The sequence below is a fragment of the Salmo salar genome, chromosome ssa17 (assembly GCF_905237065.1).
Source record: "Salmo salar chromosome ssa17, Ssal_v3.1, whole genome shotgun sequence".
Lineage (NCBI taxonomy): Eukaryota > Metazoa > Chordata > Actinopteri > Salmoniformes > Salmonidae > Salmo > Salmo salar.
In genome coordinates this window covers 26699009-26722066 of record NC_059458.1, presented here as the reverse complement: position 1 = coordinate 26722066, position 23058 = coordinate 26699009, and the positions used below count along the sequence as shown (strand labels likewise).

At 46.8% G+C, this 23058-nt stretch overlaps 2 protein-coding genes across 8 annotated transcripts; one reads left to right on the top strand and one right to left on the bottom strand.

Moving 5' to 3' along the window:
• Positions 1 to 604: 604 nt before the first annotated feature.
• LOC106575784 (glycerol kinase) lies at positions 605 to 14080 on the top strand. 7 transcript variants are annotated; one of them, XM_045699256.1, is made up of 21 exons: positions 606 to 916; positions 2081 to 2154; positions 2265 to 2371; positions 2463 to 2540; positions 2650 to 2729; positions 2905 to 3042; positions 4888 to 4997; positions 5109 to 5175; positions 5422 to 5439; positions 7612 to 7647; positions 7762 to 7829; positions 7954 to 7996; positions 8131 to 8211; positions 8344 to 8422; positions 8597 to 8693; positions 8815 to 9020; positions 9127 to 9270; positions 11227 to 11241; positions 11400 to 11486; positions 11923 to 12009; positions 12446 to 14080. In XM_045699256.1, exons 1-21 carry the CDS (start codon positions 686 to 688, stop codon positions 12454 to 12456), a joined length of 1857 nt encoding a protein of 618 aa, XP_045555212.1. In that variant the 5' UTR covers positions 606 to 685; the 3' UTR covers positions 12457 to 14080. The 7 variants fall into 7 exon arrangements, with proteins under 7 accessions (XP_045555214.1, XP_045555212.1, XP_045555216.1 ...); XM_045699258.1 differs by lacking the exon at positions 5422 to 5439 and having other exon boundaries at positions 605 to 916; XM_045699260.1 differs by lacking the exon at positions 11923 to 12009.
• pwp2 (Periodic tryptophan protein 2 homolog) lies at positions 14050 to 22607 on the bottom strand. The gene is made up of 18 exons (NM_001173585.1): positions 22494 to 22607; positions 22296 to 22408; positions 21945 to 22139; positions 21719 to 21862; positions 21401 to 21536; positions 20672 to 20892; positions 20321 to 20464; positions 20067 to 20137; positions 19809 to 19945; positions 19369 to 19517; positions 17461 to 17759; positions 17030 to 17210; positions 16743 to 16890; positions 16400 to 16574; positions 15466 to 15684; positions 15148 to 15298; positions 14908 to 14982; positions 14050 to 14771 (listed from the first exon to the last, which is right to left on the bottom strand). The coding sequence occupies exons 1-18, from the start codon at positions 22509 to 22511 to the stop codon at positions 14624 to 14626; spliced, it is 2724 nt and encodes a 907-aa protein (NP_001167056.1). The 5' UTR covers positions 22512 to 22607; the 3' UTR covers positions 14050 to 14623.
• Positions 22608 to 23058: the final 451 nt, after the last annotated feature.

The following is a 23058-nucleotide window of genomic DNA, read 5'->3' as shown; positions in this document are numbered from 1 at the left end:
AGTATATTGTGTTTAACTCAATGTTGGATTTTAGCACTAATATTTATTAATTCATGTATGCACTTTCTATAGTATTTTAAATTACTTTGTTTGTCAGGAGGCAATATGCACTGTTACATTAGGCTCTTGACTTGTGGAAGGTCATTTTTGAACGCCGCCAATCTAACAGTACAGCAATACTACTGCACCATCTAGTGGTCAAATCAAGTACTATGAAAGCGTAATCTCACGACACCTCTTTTTTTTAAATGTAATTATAATCTTTAGTGGGTGTGATGAATAATCTCTCAATTGAATTGGTGTTCATTTTTTATCCTAAGGACATTTGAATGCAAATAAATAATTCATTTTCCAGAAGTCTTATATAGTCATTCATGTATTCAATTTATTTTGGAGGCAGTCACTAAATAGGCCATAAATTCCACTCTGATATGTCTACCCAAATTAGTTTGGACGTGCCTCCAAATTTGATTGGTCTATTTGAAGACGCTTCTGACGAGCTGTTAAAAAGAAACGCCATCCCTCACGCCATTGGCTATGCGCGCCCTATCCCTGCCCACTGGTTTGGTCTGTGCTATCTGGAATCCTTGGGACGTCCATTGACGTTGATATTTAAAATGGTTGCTGTAGGTAAGCGTTATGGTTAGGTAAAAGGGTAGGGACGTCCCACGGATCCCAGATAGCGATGATTGGTGCTGCTGCGTCATCAGAAGCAGTCTCACACACGTGTCTCTGTGAGCTTAAGCGGTCGAAGTGTCAGCAGCTAGCTACAGGCAGCGGTAAAAGAAAACCAGCCACAGTCCACTGCAAGGACACAGGGCACATGAACAGTAGAATGGCTGCGTCTTCGAGCAGGGTAATGCTGGGGCCTCTCGTTGCTGCCATCGACCAGGGAACGAGCTCGACGCGTTTCCTGGTGAGTTACAAACCCCGCAGTCGCATTGAATGGTTCTTCTCGCCTAACGGTGAATGTCCTTTAAATAACCTAGTTAGACACCCGGTTGATTCCGTTATAACTCTCCGATCTCCTTTTTTAATGTAGCCTATATAGTCGTACACATTATATTCTAGTCCTATCGACGGAATGTTTGTGCTTTCTGCAGATTTGTTGTTTAGTAATCGTTCATTCATGCACGAACACGCAGGCCTGTAGTGGAACTAACTAAGGGACAGTTCACTCAATTTTCCTAGCTAATTGACTAAATTACTGTCTTCCTCTTGGATGTCATTTCGGCTTGTAAATTCTATAAGGGTGGTGTCCAATCTCGGTTGTTGCAGCCATTAGGCCTACATCTCCAAATGGCTGGTGTGGCTGCAGGCTCTTTCTCCAGCAGAAATACTTCATTAAACACTAAGCACATGAACCTGATGGCTGGAGCGAAAGCCTGAAAACACACACACACCCCAGCCCTTTGTTGATCGGACTATCCTGTTCTAATGTGTAGCCGCTACAGAAATGCTGAGTCTGTAATTCATTCATTGTGCAGACCAGCACATCCTCCAGTGCCTGAGGTTTGTGTAACAGTAGGCTTGGAGGGACTCTCTCCCTCACTCTGTCCCAGTCCTCCCCCCTGCTGCTACTCCCCGATGGCATATTCTTACCCCGCATTGAAACCAGCTGTTGTGTCCTACGGAAGCCGGTTTGGTCCAGAATGGACAGGTTGACAGGTCACCCCTAAAATCTCAAAATGTTTCACTAGCCCTCTGAAGGGAAAGGAGGAGTGGGTGTGTGTGAAATCTAATGACTAACAAGGACACTTTGATTTGCTAAAGAGCTGTCCGTGTTATTGTTGTCACATTTCCTGGAGAGGTGTCTGCTGTTGAGGATACTACTGTGATGGGGCATGGAGCTGTCTGTCCCTTCTCCCTTAACGCTGTCCCCTCTTCTCTCCTCTCCCACAACTGATACATCATAACTCTGTGTGCTCTCTCTCCTGTTGTCGTCCGTCTCCTGTTGTCGTCCGTCTCTCCTGTTCTCATCTGTGTTGTCATGAGTTGTTTTTCAGTTCCGCTCTGAGGTTTAGGTAGCAGAGATACTTTGGTCCAGATGTTCACTCCTGTTCTCTCTTCTCATCCCCAGGTGTTCAATGCTAAAACAGCTGAGCTCCTCAGTCACCACCAGGTTGAGATCAACCAGAGTTTCCCCAAGGAAGGGTCAGTACATGCAGCCGTGTTGCCTCTACAAACCCCCTATTAGTTCCTTTCAAATGGGATGACCTGTAACCTCAGGTCTATTAACCTCTGACCTTTAACCCTCTGTTTAGGTGGGTGGAGGAGGATCCCAAAGAGATCCTGCAGTCTGTGTACGAGTGTATGGAGAGAACCTGTGAGAAACTCACTCAGCTCAACGTTGACATCTCCAACATCAAAGGTAAAACACACACCACATACTGAACACACCCACACAAACGCTTCCTCATACTACAGACTCACTTTCACTCACCAAACGTGAACCTTTCTAGCCATTGGAGTGACCAATCAGAGAGAGACGACGTTGGTTTGGGACAAAGAGACTGGCGAGCCCCTCTACAATGCTATCGGTGAGATATGGATGTGTACCTGTGTTCACATCTCTTTCCTCATGACCTAAAGCCATCATCTAAGGCCTGGAAGGATTTTAAAGACCCAGGTTGTGTTGGTTGTGTGCAGTGTGGCTGGACCTGCGGACCCAGTCGACCGTGGAGCGTCTGATCAACAAGACACCTGGGAGAAACAAGAACCATTTGAAGGTGAGACGCCGGGGAACACAGACTGTAGATCACCATGTTTTTATCAGGCCTAGCTTACCCAGACATCACAGGCAAATGTGTCCAAGAAACAATCCAACTATCTGAAGTAAAACAAAAGAAGAACTCAGTTCCACCTCTCTGAGGTCTGTCATAATTGTCCCCCCTCTCTGCTCAGCACAAGACGGGTCTCCCAATCAGTACGTACTTCAGTGCTGTGAAGCTTCGCTGGCTGATGGATAATGTGGACGAGGTCGCTGAGGCAGTCCTGACACACAGAGCCATGTTCGGTACCGTCGACTCCTGGCTCATCTGGGTAGGATGAACACACCTCTTTAGATGGGGTTTATCATGTCTGTGTGTGAGTGGTAAGGATAGGAAAGGCCCACCATGGCCATCTGTATACTCCAAGTTGTCCTCTGTTGTGTTTCTGACTAGATCTTACAGTGGGATACTACAGTGGGAAAAGTATTTGATCCCCTGCTGATTTTGTATGTTTGCCCACTGACAAAGAAATGATCAGTCTATAATTTTAATGTTAGGTTTATTTGAACAGTGAGAGGCAGAATAACAACAAAAATATCGAGAAAAACGCATGTCAAAAATGTTATAAATTGATTTGCATTTTAATGAGGGAAATAAGTATTTGACCCCCTCTCAATCAGAAAGATTTCTGGCTCCCAGGTGTCTTTTATACAGGTAACGAGCTGAGATTAGGAGCACACTCTTAAAGGGAGTGCTCCTAACCGCAGCTTGATACCTGTATAAAAGACTCCTGTCCACAGAAGCAATCAATCAATCAGATTCTAAACTCTCCACCATGGCCAAGACCAAAGAGCTCTCCAAGGATGTCAGGGACAAGATTGTAGACCTACGCAAGGCTGGAATGGGCTACAAGACCATCGCCAAGCAGCTTGGTGAGAAGGTGACAACATTTGGTGCGATTATTCGCAAATGGAAGAAACACAAAAGAACTGTCAATATCCCTCGGCCTGGAGCTCCATGCAAGATCTCACCTCGTGGAGTTGCAATGATCATGAGAACGGTGAGGAATCAGCCCAGAACTACACGGGAGGATCTTGTCAATGATCTCAAGGCAGCTGGGACCATAGTCACCAAGAAAACAATTGGTAACACACTACGCCGTGAAGGACTGAAATCCTGCAGCGCCCGCAAGGTCCCCCTGCTCAAGAATACATATACATGCCCGTCTGAAGTTTGCCAATAAACATCTGAATGATTCAGAGGACAACTTGGTGAAAGTGTTGTGGTCAGATGAGACCAAAATGGAGCTCTTTGGCATCAACTCAACTCGCCATGTTTGGAGGAGGAGGAATGCTGCCTATGACCCCAAGAACACCATCTCCACTGTCAAACATGGAGGTGGAAACATTATGCTTTGGGGGTGTTTTTCTGCTAAGGGGACAGGACAACTTCACCGCATCATTTGACGGGGCCATGTACTGTCAAATCTTGGGTGAGAACCTCCTTCCCTCAGCAAGGGCATTGAAAATGGGTCGTGGATGGGTATTCCAGCATGACAATGTCCCAAAACACACGGCCAAGGCAACAAAGGAGTGGCTCAAGAAGAAGCACATTAAGGTCCTGGAGTGGCCTAGCCAGTCTCCAGACCTTAATCCCATAGAAAATCTGTGGAGGGAGCTGAAGGATCGAGTTGCCAAACGTCAGCCTCGAAACCTTAATGACTTGGAGAAGATCTGCAAAGAGGAGTGGGACAAAATCCCTCCTGAGATGTGTGCAAACCTGGTGGCCAACTACAAGAAACGTCTGACCTCTGTGATTGCCAACAAGGGTTTTGCCACCAAGTACTAAGTCATGTTTTGCAGAGGGGTCAAATACTTATTTCCCTCATTAAAATGCAAATAATTTTATAACATTTTTGACATGCGTTTTTCTGGATTTTTTTGTTGTTATTCTGTCTCTCACTGTTCAAATAAACCTACCATTAAAATAATAGACTGATCATTTCTTTAAGTGGGCAAATGTACAAAATCAGCAGGGGATCAAATACTTTTTTCCCCCCACTGTACATGTGTCCAATATTGTCTGTTTGTCTCTCTCCCCCCACAGTGTCTGACAGGTGTCTGTGTTTGCCCCCCCCACAGTGTCTGACAGGTGTCTGTGTTTGCCCCCCCCACAGTGTCTGACAGGGGGGAAGAGTGGGGGAGTCCACTGCACAGACGTGACCAACGCCAGCAGGACCATGCTGTTTAACATCCACACCCTGGACTGGGACCCAGAGCTCTGCAAGTAGGTGAACGTCCAATACATAGTGTACTCCCTCATACATGTCCATTCACTGAGACAAACCATATCTTCTGTGTATTTACACTTGTTCCTGTTTTTGACACGTTCTTTCAGGTATTTTGATATTCCAATGGAGATTCTCCCAAAAGTGAGGAGTTCCTCAGAAATCTACGGCTTAATGGTAAGTCCCCATTGTCTTTGTGTGAATGTCTGTGGGTTGGGAGAAGGTGAATTATGAAGCGTTGCTCTGTCTATTCAACATGCTTATGATTATTATGTAACTGAACCTGTGCTTAGCTGTGCTTCGATCTAATCATAAGCATTTATGAATCACATTTCATAGGGCATTTAGTCTGTTTTTCATAGTCTGTACTTGCTTGAGGTGTTGTCACAAGCATTCTTTTGTGTGTGTCCCTGTTGTCTATAGAAGATATGTTCTAGCCTGGTGAGTATTGAGGTCTTCATCAATGTCCTCATCACTGTTATTGTTATGTCAGAACGTGATCCCCAGTCACCTTGCTTCTGTGTCGAAGTGATTGAACCATCCAAAGGTGCATTTCCAAGCCACTGAGAAGACAATGGTTAGATGTGTTGAGCAAGACTTTTGAAGGCTTTGAGACAAATATATTTATTTTTAGGGAGTTACGCCTCACCCTAAAATGTACTTATATTGATCCCCCCCTTTATTGTATAGGATATACAAGTTTGGGTGAAACAGATTTTCATGGTACACACTATATATATATATATATATATATATATATATATATATATATCACACACACGAGTATGTGGACACCCCTTCAAATTGGTGGAATCGGCTATTTCAGCCACACCCGCTGCTGACAGGTGTATAAAATCGAGCACACAGCCATGCAATCTCCATAGACAAACACTGGCAGTAGAAGTGCCTTACTGAAGAGCTCAGTGACTTTCAACATGGCACTGTCATAGGATGCCACCTTTCCAACAAGTCAGTTCGTCAAATTTCTGCCCTGCTAGAGCTGCCCTGGTCAACTGTAAGTGCTGTTATTGTGAAGAGGAACCGTCTAGGAGCAATAATGGCTCAGCCGCGAAGTGGTAAACCACAGAAGCTCACAGAACGGGACCGCCGAGTGCTGTAGCACGTAAAACATTTCTGTCCTCGGTTGCAACAGTCACTACCGAGTTCCAAACTGCCTCTGGAAGCAACGTCAACACAAGAACTGTTTGTTGGGAGCTTCATGAAATGGGTTTCCATGACCGAGCAGCCGCACAAGCTTAAGATCACCATGCGCAATGCCAAGCGTCTGCTGGAGTGGTGTAAAGCTCGCTGCCATTGGACTCTGGAGCAGTGGAAACGCGTGAGTCACGCTTCACCATCTGGCAGTCCGACGGATGAGTCTGGGTTTGGTGGATGCCAGGAGAACGCTACCTACCCCAATGCATAGTGCCAACTGTAAAGTTTGGTGGAGGAGGAATAATGGTCTGGGGATCTTTTCCATGGTTCGGGCTAGGCCCCCTAGTTCCAGTGAAGGGAAATCTTAACACTACAGCATACAATGACATTCTAGACGATTCTGTACTTCCAACTTCGTGGCAACAGTTTGGGGAAGGCCCTTTCCTGTTTCAGCATGACAATGCCCCCGTGCACAAAGTGAGGTCCATACAGAAATGGTTTGAGATCGATGTTGGAGAACATGACTGGCCTGCACACAGCCCTGACTTTAACCCCATCGGACACCTTTGGGATGATTTGGAACGCCGACTGCGAGCCAGGCCTAATCGCCCAACATCTGTGTCCGACCTCACTAATGCTGTTGTTGCTGAATGGAAGCAAGTCCCCGGCGCCTTCCCGGAAGAGTGGAGGCTGTTATAGCAGCAAGGGGGGGGGACCAACTCCATGTCAATACCCATGGTTTTGGAATGAGATGTTCGATGAGCAGGTGTCCACATGCTTTTGTAGTGTATTTGTAAAACACATCTTGAGTAGTCAGGTCCGACTGAAACAGACATTCACCAAACCGTCCTGGATAAGATTGGAAATGTACTGGATGGGTGTGTGCTTCCTGCTCCTGTCGTGGCATGCCGCTCCGCTACTGTGGATGATGCCGCCCTACACCTTACTGCGATGCCCCAAACCTTGCCCAGGTGTTCAGTGGGCTGCTGTCTACTTCCTGTCTGGCTGCTCCTCATCCTGTTGACGTGTTTCTACAAGCTGTTCCGTAAATCTCTTCACTCTTCCACTCAGTTCCATTTCGGTCGTCTCAGTTCCATTTTGATCCCTAGCCCCTTTTGGTGATTGAGGGTTATAGTGAGTTCAATGGGAGTGAAGATATTTGACTTGTGTGCCTTAAACCATTTGCCTCCAAGACAAACACATTCGTCTGTCTCCTTCATGCTCTTTGATTGGCTGTATCGAGAACTTCTGTTGGCTATAGCACCATACTGTATAGTAAAACACTTGTAGTCTGTCTGTACACAAGTAACACTTCTACGGCAGCTTGAAACATCAAGCTGGCATGGCGTTTTATACAGGGAAGAGTCTTGCTTTGCTGGGTCTTGTGGTTACAGAGTTGGCCAGAATTCTAAACTGTGAAGCTGTTAATTTTTCTAACACGTTTTGTTTCGTTGACAGAAATCGGGCTGTCTTAGTGGCATACCCATCTCAGGGGTAGGTTTTGAAACATCCTGTCTTACTCTATTCAAGGTCTCTTATTACATTTCCTGATTTTATGAGGAGTGATTGGCACCTGTTCCCACCAATCTGAAGGGTCTTTGTTTACAGTGTCTTGGGGACCAATCGGCTGCTCTTGTTGGACAGATGTGCTTTCAGGAAGGGCAGGCCAAAAACACGTAAGTCTTCTCTCCATAGGTTTTTCATAGCTGGTGAGAGAACCATATTTTTGGGATGTACTGTAAGATAGTTTTGAGATATTTTTCTGTGACAAACATCTGACCAGGTATGACTATCTTTCAGATATGGAACGGGCTGCTTTCTACTCAGGAACACTGGGGCCAAGGTGATTTTCTTCCAAATGATCTTTAAAAATGAAAAATTAAGATGTGGAACATTCATCTGTGACATCACTCAGCCTAGACAGCCTGTCTCTTGAAAGTTGTTTTAATATATCTGTTTAACTGTTATCTCTTGCAGCCTGTCATGTCGGAGCATGGCCTACTAACCACGGTGGCGTACAAACTAGGTCGAGACAAACCTGCCTGCTACGCACTAGAGGTAGGCATGGATCATAGATTAAACTTGTACAGCACTATTATGCACTCATCTCTGACCTGATTGGTCTGTTGTCAGTTCTATTTTCTGATTGGTCCTTAATTCCCCTACTGGTCTATGATTGGTCGTTGCCAGGGCTCAGTGGCCATAGCGGGGGCTGTGGTTCGCTGGCTGAAGGACAACCTGGGGATCATTCAGACTTCCACAGAGCTGGGTAAGGCGAAGTCCTGTCCTTCACAACACTAGTAGAGGGGTGTGTTCCAGAACACCTCATGACATAACTCTCTCTCGTCTCCATGCCTCTCGTCTCCATGCCTCTCGTCTCCATGCCTCTCGTCTCCATGCCTCTCGTCTCCATGCCTCTCCTCCTCGTTTCCTTCATCCTCAGAGAAACTGGCAGCTTCAGTGGGCACGTCGTACGGTTGTTACTTTGTCCCGGCGTTCTCTGGTCTGTACGCCCCCTACTGGGAGCCCAGTGCACGAGGGTGAGTACTAGAACAACTTGGATTCAGCATAGTCTTTAAATGAGCTCATTCTCTTTTCCTTACATTTGGTAAAGAAGGAATGTTATATCAACAAGTGTAAAAAAACTTATCTCGTACACAGGATAATCTGTGGTCTGACTCAGTTCACTAACAAGAGTCACCTGGCCTTCGCTGCGTTGGAAGCTGTCTGTTTCCAGACTCGAGAGATCCTGGATGCGATGAACCAGGACAGTGGCATCCCTCTGACCCAGCTCCAGGTGGACGGGGGCATGACCTCCAACAGACTACTGATGCAGCTGCAAGCTGATATACTCTGCATCCCTGTTGGTAAGAGACACTCTCTGTTTCTTTGTCTCTAAGTCTTTCACTCTCTCTTTCACACAAACAATGTTTATGTTAATATCCACAATGATGAGGAAGAATGTGTTTGTAGTGAAGCCCTCCATGCCTGAGACCACTGCCCTGGGGGCGGCCATGGCTGCAGGGGCAGCAGAGGGGGTCAGTGTCTGGAGCCTGCGTCCTGAGGACCTCAGTGAGGTCACCTCTGAGAAGTTTGAGCCACAAATCAACCCTGAAGGTAAGGGACATGTAAAGCACTGTTACCTTATTTCAATACTAGCAGTTCCTATTTGTTTGAACACAGACATACAGTAACAATCAAGTTTGGACAAACCTACTCATTCTAAGGGTTTTTATTTATTTTGACTATTTTCTACATTTTAAAATAATAGTGAAGACATCAAAACTATGAAATAACACATGGAATCATGTAGTAACCAAAAAAGTGTTAAATAAATCAAAATATATTTTATATTCTTCAAAGTAGCCACCCTTTGCTTGGATGACAGCTTTGCACACTCTTGGCATTCTCTCAACCAACTTCACCTGGAATGCTTTTCCAACTTGAAGGAGTTCCCACATATGCTGAGCACTTGTTAGCTGCTTTTCCTTCACTCTGCGGTCCAACTCATCCCAAACCATCTCAATTGGATTGAGGTCGGGTGATTGTGGAGGCCAAGTCATCTGATGCAGCACTCCATCACTCTCCTTCTTGGTCAAATAGCCCTTACACAGTCTGTTGACGTGTTGGATCATTGTCCTGTTGAAAAACAAATGATAGTCCCACTAAGCGTAAACCAGATGGGATGGCGTATCACTGCAGAATGCTGTGGTAGCCATGCTGGTTAAGCGTGCCTTGAATTCTAAATAAATCGCAGTGTCACCAGCAAAGCACCATCACACCACCTCCTTCATGGTGGGAACCACACATGTGGAAATCATCCGTTCACCTACTTTGCATCTCACAAAGACACTGCAGTTGGAACCACAAATCTCACATTTGGACTCATCAGACCAAAGGACAGATTTCCACTGGTCTAATATCCATTGTTCGTGTTTCTTGGCCCAAGCAAGTCTCTTCTTCTTATTGGTGTCCTTTTAGTAGTGGTGTCTTTGCAGCAATTTGATCATGAAGGCTTGATTCACACAGTCTCCTCTGAACAGTTGATGTTGACATGTCTGTTACTTTAATTCTGTGAAGCATTTATTTGGGCTGCAATCTGAGACTGGTAACTCAACTGAACTTATCCTCTGCAGCAGAGGTAACTCTGGGTCTTCCTGTCCTGTGGCGGTCCTCATGAGAGCCAGTTTCATCATAGCGCTTGATGGTTTTTGTGACTGCACTTAAGTTCTTGAAATGTTCCGGATTGACTGACCTTCATGCCATAAAATAAAGATCAAATAATAATAATAATATTTAACCTTTTTTTTTATTTAACTAGGCAAGTCAGTTAAGAACAAATTCTTATTTACAATGACTGCCTAGCCCGGCCAAACCCGGACGATGCTGGGCCAATTGTGTGCTGCCCTATGGGACTCCCAATCACGGCCAGTGACGCCTCTAGCACTGAGATGCAGTGACTTAGACCACTGTGCCACTCGGGAGCCCTGTGATGGACTGTTGTTACTCATATTTGAACTGTTCTTGCCATAATATGGATTTGATATTTTACCAAATAGGGCTATCTTCTGTATACCACCCCTACCTTGTCACAACGCAACTGATTGGCTCAAACGCATTAAGAAGGAAAGAAATTCCACAAATGTACTTTTAACAAGGCACACCTGTTAATGCATTCCAGGTGACTACCTCGTGAAGCTGGTTGAGAGAATGCCAAGAGTGTGCAAAGCTGTCATCAAGGCAAAGGGTGGCTAATTTGAAGAATCTCAAAATATAAAATATATTTTGATCGAACACTTTTTTTGGTTACTACATGATTCCGTATGTGTTATTTCATAGTTTTGATGTCTTCACTATTATTCTACAATTTAGGAAATAGTAAAAATCAAAACCCCTGGAATGAGTAGGTGTGTCCAAGGTGTTGACTGTAGGTCAAAAGTATTTGTCTCTATCAATTCTGGAGGTGAGGCACACCACTGTTACCTTATTTCATTGCTAGCAGTTCCTTTTTGTTTTAACACAGACATGGGTCAAGTATTTGTCTGTCTCTCTGTCTCTCTATGAACCCTGGAGGTCAGGGAGCCTATGGTAAGGACAATATACATGAACCCAGCAAACAACTGCACAATGTTTGCTGTTGTGCCCATGTGAATAAATGGGATTATGTATTTATTTCTGTCTTTCTCTCGTTCTCTCTCGTTCTCTCTCTCCCCCCTCTCTCGTTCTCTCCTCTCTCTGCTCTGTAGAGAGTGAGTTTAGATATGCTCGCTGGAAGAAGGCCGTACAGAGAGCCATGAACTGGGAAACCACTGAACCCATCTCTAATGGAAATGGTAGGGACTGTTCTCCACTTCACCTGACTGGTTTAATGTAGGCTGCTCCATAATAGCAATGTGTATAACAACATCAAGGAACAGTAAGACTGAACAGTGGCGCCCCTAATGAATACAGTGATAGACTGGGTGGCTGTTCCAATTCCTAAAAACACAGTAAACTTCTAAACTGGAGAAAAAGTCCAAAACATTGTAATCTAGAGTGGCAATATTGTTGTTGAGCTGTGGCCTGGTCCCAGGCCTGTTTGTGCTGTCTTGCCAACTCTTATGGTCATCGTCACGCCAATGACCGTAGGTGTTGGCAAGACAGTAGAAATAAAGGGATCTTGGAACAGGCTAGTTAAGCTGTACCCAGAGGTGGTAATTCTGTCCTGCTGTTTGTCTCTCTCTCCCCTCTGTCTTGCTTGACTTGGACCTGGGTTTGGACATCGTCCAGGTGAAACTAGTATCTTCAGTAGTGTCCCACTGGGCTTTTACATTCTGGGTAGCATGTTAATGTTAATTGGAGCAAAATACATCGCAGGTCAGTGTCCGCTTTAGTGTGGATGTGCTAACAGTGCATGAGAGAGGAAGTGTGTGTGTGTGACGTACATGTACTTTCTATGAGCAAGGATGAAGAATCTGACTGAACATTGATGTGTGTGTACTCTATCAGACTAGCTTTTAGTTGATCTGAGGGATAAAGTGGTGTGTTTTTGTGTGGTTAATCTGTATCCTAGCTCTCCCAACCTGCTGCTACTGCAACAATCACATGCTTTACCTGATCGTTTCTCCTGCAGTAACACCATAGCACCTGCTACCTCTTCCTTCCAAGACTTAGCGATACTACCAGCTTGCATTCTTGCATCAATTGCATGACATTTTCCTGTAGTTTCAATCCCTGGCATTTATAGCAAAACATCCCCTCTTATGTGGCCTGGTGGTATTAAACTCTTTCTCTCTGTTTTGTTTTTACCCAGGCCACAAGTAGACTGTGGCCCGTGATGCATTGCGGCGGATCAGAAGAAGGTGCGGGGCCAAGAAAGGACACATCCTGCTATTCTTCAGTTTTACTGGACCACTCCCTCCCCGTTCCTTTGGTTGAATGGCCAAAACACAAACATTCCATGTCAACGCTCCAATCCAACCGTTACCTGGAAACCAACTGTTGGCCTGGAGCCCAGTGGCTGATGGGAACTGTAGTGTGGAATGGACCCAGTATGAATAAATCTGGTGTTTAGGAATGATGTTGCTCTGGATCCTAATGGACACTGCTCTTCTTGTGTGACTGAGTGACTGTGGGGTGGTGAGGTGAATATGGGTTGTGTATGCAATATCTATCCATGGTTCCTTGTTTTTGTCAACGATATTCACTAATGTAGAGCTATTCACGGAACACAATTCTTATCTAATCCAAAAACACAATCTGTCAATTGTGATGTTGCCCTGCTGTCACTGTCACACATCCCTCACTTCACTGTTGTGCCAGAACGAGTTCTCCCGACGTTATCTTGGAAAGGACCTCACAATTAACTGCAATGTGGGTTTCTGGAGCACTTTTTAGATTTCGTTCTGGGTTTGTCTGGTATGTAAATGGTCTGAGAGAAACCTTTTATAACCCTCTTTGGTTGAACCCACTGCCTGCTGAGACCGTTTGGGTTGGAGAGCAGAACTTGAATCTCGTGGCCCCAAGAAATGGTAATGCAGGGTTATTGTAAAGTACTAGTCTTTGTGTAAAGAACGTTTTTTTGGTTACTTTTATAAGTTGCCACGTATATAAACAGACTGTTTAAGGATGTAGTTGCCCCTATGCGCTGATCTGGGGGGGGGGTTAGTGTTCTCCCCTATGGAGGATTGGGGTAAGGTAAGCTGATCCTAGATCTGGGCTCTGGGGAAACTTAACTTGTGAGAGTTTGTCCCAAATGGTACACTGTTCTCTATGTAGAGTATAACCTTTGACCAGGACCCATTTGGGACGCAGCCTGAGTAAGGGACCCATTGTTTATCTATGATTTAACGTACCAAAAAGTAGTGACTTTCTATGGCAACTGAATACTACTGTAAATTTGGCCAATGGATGCCTTTGAATGCATTGTCCAGAGTAAGCATTTTAAACATGCAAACACAGTAAAATTGATATGAACTGTTTCGGTTTGGAGGACACCAGACTTTAAAGGCAGAATTCAATCCATATCTTGGAAGATCTGCTGGATTGAAATTTAAAGGCAATGTTCAGAGACTGCATTCACGGTATCCGTTGACTCAATCGCTAATTACCTTTACATTTTGACACGGATTGAATCCAGCAAGGCAGCACAATTCTTGCTTCTGACTACTGATTCGAGTCTTCCTTTAAATATATGTGCAAGTACTTGAAATTCTTACCCTTTTAATGAAGTAAAATGGAGACAGTATTGTTCTAAAAGCCACTCAAGGGTCAATTGATTTCTTTGGTTACTATTGTCATCAGGTATGATTTTGCATCTAGCTGACCCCTGTATTGTGGATATTATGAGAAACAATCAGTTGTCCAAATGTCACGTCTGTACAGACCTGCATATCAGGGATAGGAAAATGACATTCATTTTGAAATAAAATTGTTTATTTTAGTATCACTAGCAACTCAGAATTACTATGTTGAGTGACAAGCTATAAGATGACATATCGAATTTCTACTTGGTATCCAAAATAAGATCGCGGTCCTTAACTGTATACATTTCCCCCATCACTATTTCAATCACAGGAGCTGGTGGTGTTCCAGGTAACTTAACAAAAAACACATTTGCATCAACTTTGTTGTAAATAAACAGATTTTCACTAGCACAGGTTAATCCTTTGGCCATCTTGATTTCCCAGAAGGCACTGGGAGAGGCCCTGTGTGATGAGGTCAGTGTCTCCTGGGCTACATTCCAATATTCATACTACAGTACTTAAAATGCTTGCTCAATACATTGCTTCATTGGAATGTAGCAGTGGTATGCTAGTGTGGATATTGGAACAGAACCTTGAAGCTTCCTCTCCTTGTCTCCTTTCCTTTATCAGTGGTTAGATGTAGAAGAACTGCACTGGGTCTGCTTCATACCACTCAATGGTTTTCCTGGCCCTATATTCAGGTCAGAGTGGGTGAAGTGAAGTACTCGAGAGGTTGTGGCTGCGTCCTACATGAGCATGTCTGTCTCCTCCAGAGAGGCCTCGCTCATCACCTCAGAGTCCTCGTCACAGAGAGCGTCCCCCGCTGTCCTCTTCACACCCCTCTGCTTGGACAGGGCGACTGCGTAGCGGATGGTGTACATGTTCCAGTCACAGCTGCACAGGACACAGAGACAAATGAACACGACCACATTCCACACTGTTACAGGACACACACACAGATCTGTAACAGTCTGTACCGAGACTGAGAGAAAGAGTTGAAATAAGAGATGTGTAATATATTTGGACTTACAGTTTTGAGAGATCCTCAAAGTGCTTTTGAATACTCTTCTGCAGTGACTGAATGGTGGGCAGAACAGCTCCAGACCTGATCAACATAAAACAGTGTTTAGCAGTCTGCTGCGGCTTCACAATCCTTTATCTAAATGACTCTACAAGATGCCATTTCTAATCTCAGTAAATGTTGAACTGTTTTTGATACGGAAGATAAGCCTGGTATTTCTATGGTGTGTTTGTAGCCAGCAGTACCCACCGGGTTTTGAGTTTCTGTCCATGCTGCGTGAGGAGAGACTGGGACCAGCTCAGGTAGAACTGCAGGTGACCACATCGCTCCAGGGCTGCTGCTATGAAACCTAACAGTTTCTCTACATAGACATCAGGCAGGGAGCCGCACACCACGGCGACTAAAACACACAGAGGACATGCTGATGGCGTGTGACTACTACCATGATAATCTACTGGTCTGTGGTTACAAAAAACTAACTCTTACACCCTCCAAGACCCAACCTCTCATTTTTACAAACTAGTACAGATCGCAGCAACGGAAACAGAAATGCCCATGAGCACTCACTCTGGTGGTGTGGCACGGCCTCCAGGACTTCTTGTGTGAGGGCGGTCTCGTTGAGGCGGAACGCCAGCACGATGGCTGTCGCCCACTCGGCCTGGCGCAGCTGTCGGCGGACGCTGGCGGGGGTCACGTCCAGGTCAAGGTCGTAGGGGTCAAACACCAGCGCCCCGTCCAGAGAGTAGGTCAGCAGGCCCTCTGTGGAGGTAGCAGCCCAGCTACGACCTGAGAGAAGAGAGAGGTGGAGGGGAAAGAGAGAAGAGAGAGGTGGAGGGGAAAGAGAGAGAGAGGTGGAGGGGAAACAGAGAGAGAGGTGGAGGGGAAAGAGAGAGAGGTGGAGGGGAAACAGAGAGAGAGGTGGAGGGGAAAGAGAGAGAGGTGGAGGGGAAAGAGAGAGGTGGAGGGAACAGAGAGAGAGGTGGAGGGGAAACAGAGAGAGGTGGAGGGGAAAGAGAGAGAGGTGGAGGGGAAACAGAGAGAGAGGTGGAGGGGAAACAGAGAGAGGTGGAGGGGAAACAGAGAGAGGTGGAGGGGAAACAGAGAGAGAGGTGGAGGGGAAAGAGAGAGAGGTGGAGGGGAAAGAGAGAGAGGTGGAGGGGAAACAGAGAGAGAGGTGGAGGGGAAACAGAGAGAGGTGGAGGGGAAACAGAGAGAGGTGGAGGGGAAAGAGAGAGAGAGGTGGAGGGGAAAGAGAGAGAGGTGGAGGGGAAAGAGAGAGAGGTGGAGGGGAAACAGAGAGAGAGGTGGAGGGGAAACAGAGAGAGGTGGAGGGGAAAGAGAGAGAGAGGTGGAGGGGAAAGAGAGAGAGGTGGAGGGGAAAGAGAGAGAGGTGGAGGGGAAAGAGAGAGGTGGAGGGGAAAGAGAGAAAAGCGTTGACATTGGATCAGGTGCTCTTCAGCAGAACCAGCTCAGATAAGACACTTGTAATCCTGATACTAACCAGTAGGAGAGAAGCGGATAGAGCTCACTCTGATTTCAGGCTTGAAATGGCGAGAGCTCATGTCTCCTTTCCTAACCCCGGGCAGACTGAGCTCTACCCCGTCCCCATCGCCCACCCCCTCATCCACCAGCGCCAGACTCCCAAACTCTGTCATTTTCCTCCGGTCCAAGAACTCCTGAAGGAGACAGGAAACAGACGAGATCAATCTCACGCAACACATCTGACTAGAAGACAGCTAGCCGCCATTCTACTAGCACAGTGTACTGTATATATGCTCTGAAGGTGTGCTCAGTCAGAGTACATATGGACTGATAGACCAGTCAACCTGTGGTCAGTACTGTACCTCCATGGCGTCCAGGGACAGGTTGCAGGAGATCTCAAACTTCTTCATGAGGATCTGTTCTCTGATGTTGTAGATGCAGACAAACTTGGACTGGCCTCCAGCCAGAATGGACTCCCCGTCTGCAGAGTAGCACAGCGATGTGAAGGACCTGGAATACACAGTACGGGTGGCCACACTTAATGCCCGAAGGGAAACTTTTGAGGTAATTGCTAAGACGCTGCTAGGGAAATTAACTGTTGGTCCAATAACCAGAACACTGGCAGAAACATCCAGGTTATTCCACTCACTTGCCCTTGGCGGACTGTTTGGAGGTGATCTTGTCGGTCTCCTTGCGTCCCATCTCCAGGTCGTGGCGTCCGCTGACCGAGCCTGTCTGATTGGCTGACTGGGGGTTCCAGAAGGAGATCTCTCCGTCCAGCGTGGCCACGGCTAGCTCCTGGCCATCCGGCCGGTACGACACCGCCAGGCCTGCACAACCAATCAGAGACAGAAACATTCATTCAGTGTTTCCCCTACTACCATTACTTCCGCTGAATCCCAAATCGTCTCTACACTCAGCCACACTACGACTAAGTGTCTGTCTGGAAACAACTAACAACTCTGGATTAAGAAAATGACAAAGAAATGCTAATTCAGCAGGAAACTATTCCATTAACATCAGTCAGTCAGAGAGCTGTGGAAGGGACTGAGGGGAGACTGAGGGGAGACCGGGGCTTACCGTCTGAGGTGAGACGGAGTGTCTCTGTGGTCTGCCAGCTGTCCATCATGTCCCAGAGGCGGACCGTCTTGTCCCATGATGCACTGGCCAGGATGGACTGCACCGGGCTGAAGCACAGACAGCTCACCGGGCCCTCGTGGCCCCCCAGGACCTCTAGCAGGCGTCCAGTCTGCATGGACCAGATGAAGACCTCGAAGGAGTCCTGGGCCCCAGCGCTCACCAGGTCCCCGCTCGGGTCCACCGCCAGAGACGAGAACTGGGTCGGCCGCGGAGACGTGAACGTCCGGAAGTTACGGTACCTGTGTAGATACAGTAGTTCCAGACAATCAACCATCAGAATGAACCACTCATTAACCATAGAGCCTGTTTCTCTATCAAACCTTCCTAGTCTATGTGATTGAAAGGAAAAACATGTTTCTGGGAAGGTTTATATAATGTTGCATTGCTAGTTTGTTGTTTTAATTGAAAGGGTGAGTATTTTGCATGTCTGTCTTAAACAGGTTTGTGGTGTGGTGTGTAGGTGTGGTGTGTAGGTGTGGTGTGTAGGTGTGGCGTGGCGTGTAGTGTACTTGTGGTGTATAGGTGTGGCGTGGCGTGGCGTGTAGGGTGTAGGTGTGGCGTGTAGGTGTGGCGTGTAGGTGTGGTGTGAAGGTGTGGCGTGTAGGTGTGGCGTGTAGGTGTGGTGTGAAGGTGTGGCGTGAAGGTGTGGTGTGTAGGTGTGGTGTGAAGGTGTGGTGTGTAGGTGTGGTGTGTAGGTGTGGTGTGAAGGTGTGGCGTGAAGGTGTGGTGTGTAGGTGTGGTGTGAAGGTGTGGCGTGAAGGTGTGGTGTGTAGGTGTGGTGTGAAGGTGTGGCGTGAAGGTGTGGTGTGTAGGTGTGGTGTGAAGGTGTGGCGTGTAGGTGTGGTGTGAAGGTGTGGCGTGAAGGTGTGGTGTGTAGGTGTGGTGTGAAGGTGTGGCGTGAAGGTGTGGTGTGTAGGTGTGGTGTGTAGGTGTGGTGTGAAGGTGTGGCGTGAAGGTGTGGTGTGTAGGTGTGGTGTGAAGGTGTGGTGTGTAGGTGTAGCGTGAAGGTGTGGTGTGTAGGTGTGGTGTGAAGGTGTGGCGTGAAGGTGTGGCGTGAAGGTGTGGCGTGAAGGTGTGGTGTGTAGGTGTGGTGTGTAGGTGTGGTGTGTAGGTGTAGCGTGAAGGTGTGGCGTGAAGGTGTGGTGTGTAGGTGTGGTGTGAAGGTGTGGCGTGTAGGTGTGGTGTGAAGGTGTGGTGTGTAGGTGTGGTGTGAAGGTGTGGCGTGAAGGTGTGGTGTGTAGGTGTGGTGTGTAGGTGTGGTGTGAAGGTGTGGCGTGAAGGTGTGGTGTGTAGGTGTGAAGGTGTGGTGTGAAGGTGTGGTGTGTAGGTGTAGCGTGAAGGTGTGGCGTGTAGGTGTGGTGTGAAAGTGTGGCGTGAAGGTGTGGCGTGAAGGTGTGGTGTGTAGGTGTGGTGTGTAGGTGTGGTGTGTAGGTGTAGCGTGAAGGTGTGGCGTGAAGGTGTGGTGTGTAGGTGTGGTGTGTAGGTGTGGCGTGAAGGTGTGGTGTGTAGGTGTGGTGTGTAGGTGTGGTGTGAAGGTGTGGCGTGTAGGTGTAGCGTGAAGGTGTGGTGTGTAGGTGTGGTGTGTAGGTGTAGCGTGAAGGTGTGGCGTGAAGGTGTGGTGTGTAGGTGTGGTGTGTAGGTGTGGTGTGAAGGTGTGGTGTGTAGGTGTGGTGTGAAGGTGTGGTGTGTAGGTGTAGCGTGAAGGTGTGGCGTGTAGGTGTGGTGTGAAGGTGTGGTGTGAAGGTGTGGTGTGTAGGTGTGGTGTGAAGGTGTGGTGTGTAGGTGTAGCGTGAAGGTGTGGTGTGTAGGTGTGGTGTGAAGGTGCCTTCACCAGGTGTGTTCTCTTACCTGTGCAGGTCGAAGGCTCGGACCGTTCCATCCAGAGAGGCGCTGACGATGACAAAGCCTCTGGAGGTGAAGGTGACGTTAGTGACAGAGCTGGTGTGTTCTGTGAACGTGACGAAGCACAAGCCGCTGGTCATGTTCCACACTTTCACCTGAAACACAGAACACCATCAGCATTCACATGCCTGTCTGAAAACACAGGAACATCCTGCTGTTGTTACCTAACCATACAATCATTTGTTGTGTAATGAAATTGTGTTCCTTGCATATCCCAACTCCCCCTATAGCTCCCGCAGGGAGTGGGGTCACGGCCAGGGTCACCATTTTCATGACCTTGCTATTCCAAAAACGTTGTATCATTCAGCCAACACGTGATTTGGCACAACAGAACAACTGAGACACTGCAGCTAACAGGCCATGGAGAAAAATGTATAAGAACTCACTTTCCCATCATCCCCTCCTGTAGCGATGTACTGTCCGTCAGGGGAGTAAGCCAGGGCGGCCATGTTGTTGAAGTGTCCCTGCTGTTTGAACACGTAGGATTCACTCTGCCACTCCCACACCAGCAGCTGGCCCAGACCTGGACAACACACAAGGCAACATGTCACACGGGTAATTGATGATATCTTGTTCCTTTGTTAAACACTGCAAGTTTGGATGTGCTATTTGGGTATGTTAACTGAGAGACCATGAGAACATACCTGAGCAGCCAAAGCCTATCCAGTCGCCAGAGCTGTTCATTGACACTGTGGCAATCCTCTGGTCTGAGATACTGAGAACACATGAAAACATACAGGCTGTTATTGCTACTAATAATACAACAAAACCTAATTGTCCTAACAACTTGATGAATGACCCCACGAGCAAGAACTGCAGGCTTGGGACCTGAATGAAACTGGTCATTGAGTGGTTCAACAGTCAAGGAGTTAGTGTCTGTGTGTCTGTGACCCCTGACCTTAGGGAGTGGATGAGGTTGAACTCGGGCAGTTCGTGGAGATGGAAGATCCCCGAGGCGAACCCAGTCACCAGGATGTGTGTGGGCTTGTGGAACGCTGCAGCCGTCAGGTTGTTGAAGTCACCCTCCTTGTTGAAGAAGTGTCTGATGGAGACAACACAACAGGCAGCGTCCAATCAGAAACCAACCTCACATTGGTAACACTCAGTCGGCCCAAAACAAATGTAAGTATCATCAATCTTTATTTGTAAATCGCTTGGTAAGAGTTGGTTAGACTCGTGGCCAGGCAAACCTTCGAGGCAGTCTGCTGCTGTACCACAGATACTAAAACAGGTTTGTGAGATGACATACTTGCTCCTCTGTTTGTATCTGACGTTCTTGGTTCCCTCCTTCTCCTTGGGTCTTTCTCCTTTCCCTCTGATCACCTCTCCTCTGGGCTCTTCCTCCTCTCCTTCTCCTCTCTCCTCCTCTCCTCTCTCCGCTGGTAGCCTGGTCTTTCTCAGAAGCAGCCCGTCCAGCTCCGTGTCACTCTCCCACACACACAGCGTCCCGTCCTGGCTCACTGTGTACAACTGGAACACACACATGTTCAGCAGGTCACTATGGAAACATGTACACACACACACACACACACACACACACACACACACACACACACACACACACACACACACACACACACACACAGCGTCCCGTCCTGGATCACTGTGTACAACTGGAACACACACATGTTCATCAGGTCACTATGGAAACATGTACACACATACTTAAAGGGATACTTCAGGGTTTTGGCATGCTAGCAGATACCCATACACTTCAAGTCATTGTGCTACATCTAACGTCCTTCATACTGGACACAGAGACATAAACATGGTGTCCACCAGTTTGTCAGACTCTGGGGAAGTAGACAAAGAGCCTCGTTGCCAACATCCCGAAGTATCCCTTTAACTCACATACGGTAAATGATGCACAACCACACGCAGGTTCCAATCTGCAAACACACACAGGGCACATAGAGAAACCTAGTACATGTTGGACACAGAGAAGGGCTGAGGGGGAAACCCCAGAGAGAACACTCACATCTAAACTGTCCTTCTCGAAGAAGCAGCCCACCATGATGTCCTTGTGTCCCCCCAGAGAGTAGTAGATGAGGTTGGACCAGCGCTCGGCTCCAAACACCCAGGTAGACATGTCTTTGCTGCCCACCACAAAGCACCTGCGTGGGGGAAACAGAGTTAAGGCAGGGGGTTTCTCTCTACGACAATTATATAATGAAGGGTCACCAGACTAAACTGTGTACTGGGGGATGCTAACCTCCAGCGATAGGGGTAAGCAGTGTTAGCTGGTTTTCCATTGCCAGGTGACATGAAACATGTTCTAGGTGGGCCAGTGACTCACTTGGAGTCGTCGGTCCAGTCGATGCAGGTGGTCTCATCGTAGGGTCCGTAGTAGCTCTTGTCCAAGACAAAGGCATTGAACTCCCGGTTCCTCCCGGGAGCGTGGTACATCAACGCTACATTCTCCTTGGTTACCACAAACTTCCTGAGGACCAGGAGAGAGTCACACCAACAGTGATGTAATGATGTAGCAACGCAGCGTGTGTCTTGACGCGTGAGGGACTGACCTGCCATCAGGAGAGAAGCGGATACTGGCCACAGGTTTGTGGAAGTGGAAGTGATGGAGAACAGCCCTTGTGATCAGGCTGACCAGCAACGCTGCTCCATCTTCATCCACCAGTATAGCCAGGTTCCCATCGGGGGAGAGGCCGACACAGGTGATGTTCTTGGCAGTGGACACTGGCAGTGTCTCTGACTTGTTGCTGTTAGAAAGAGGACGTGTTCAGTCAGTCTGTTCTCCAAACGCAATAAGTTAAAAATATATTTTAATCAACACAGTCTTGTAAAGGAATCTAGCTAGCTATAACATCAAGCTAGTTATCAGATACTAGGAATCCTGTAATCAGATGCCATCTTACTTTTTTAGATCAAAGACGGAGATGCGGTTTCCCACCGGACTTATCACAGAGTTGCCATCCTTGGAGAAACTCAGATTCCCATGACGATACACAGCTCCCAACAAATTGGAAAACTAGAGGCAGAAATGAGAAAGATTAGCTAGCTAACTAACTAAAAAGCTAGCAAGCAGATACAATCTACCGAGTGGTATCACTTACCCTGTAAGCAAACTTCATGTTGGTAGTTGTTCCCTATATTTGTTATTATTTAAATGATCATAAACATCACAGAAAGAGTACATTCATTTATTTCAAGCATGCCACATGTGTCGGCATGTTGACAGTAGTCATTTCCGTGTATAAAAAGGGCAATTTACGAGTTGAAAGTTGTTAGGGAAATCTACAGAGCCCTCTAACGTTGAGGAGGGTAAATGCACGTGAACGTGAAAAGTTACAAATATTGTTTTGAGACCATACAAAACTCCTCAACTGGTATGTTACACAATTTAAATAGCCTCCTATATTGCCATACATATCCGTGGGAACCCCAAAACCCTGAGTCATAAGCAAAGCGTTGTAGCTTTACATTGTGCAGACAGATAAACTTGTAAAGAATGTTAATCCAATTACAAAGTAGGTTAGATGGTGTTTACTCTTGACAGATTAACATATTAGGAACAAACACTAAACAATCAGCTCCCTGCAGACAAAGTGCACATTATTTACCTACAGGATTGTCCTAGAACGTTGATCATAAGATGTAATTGTGCACCAGAACTGAATG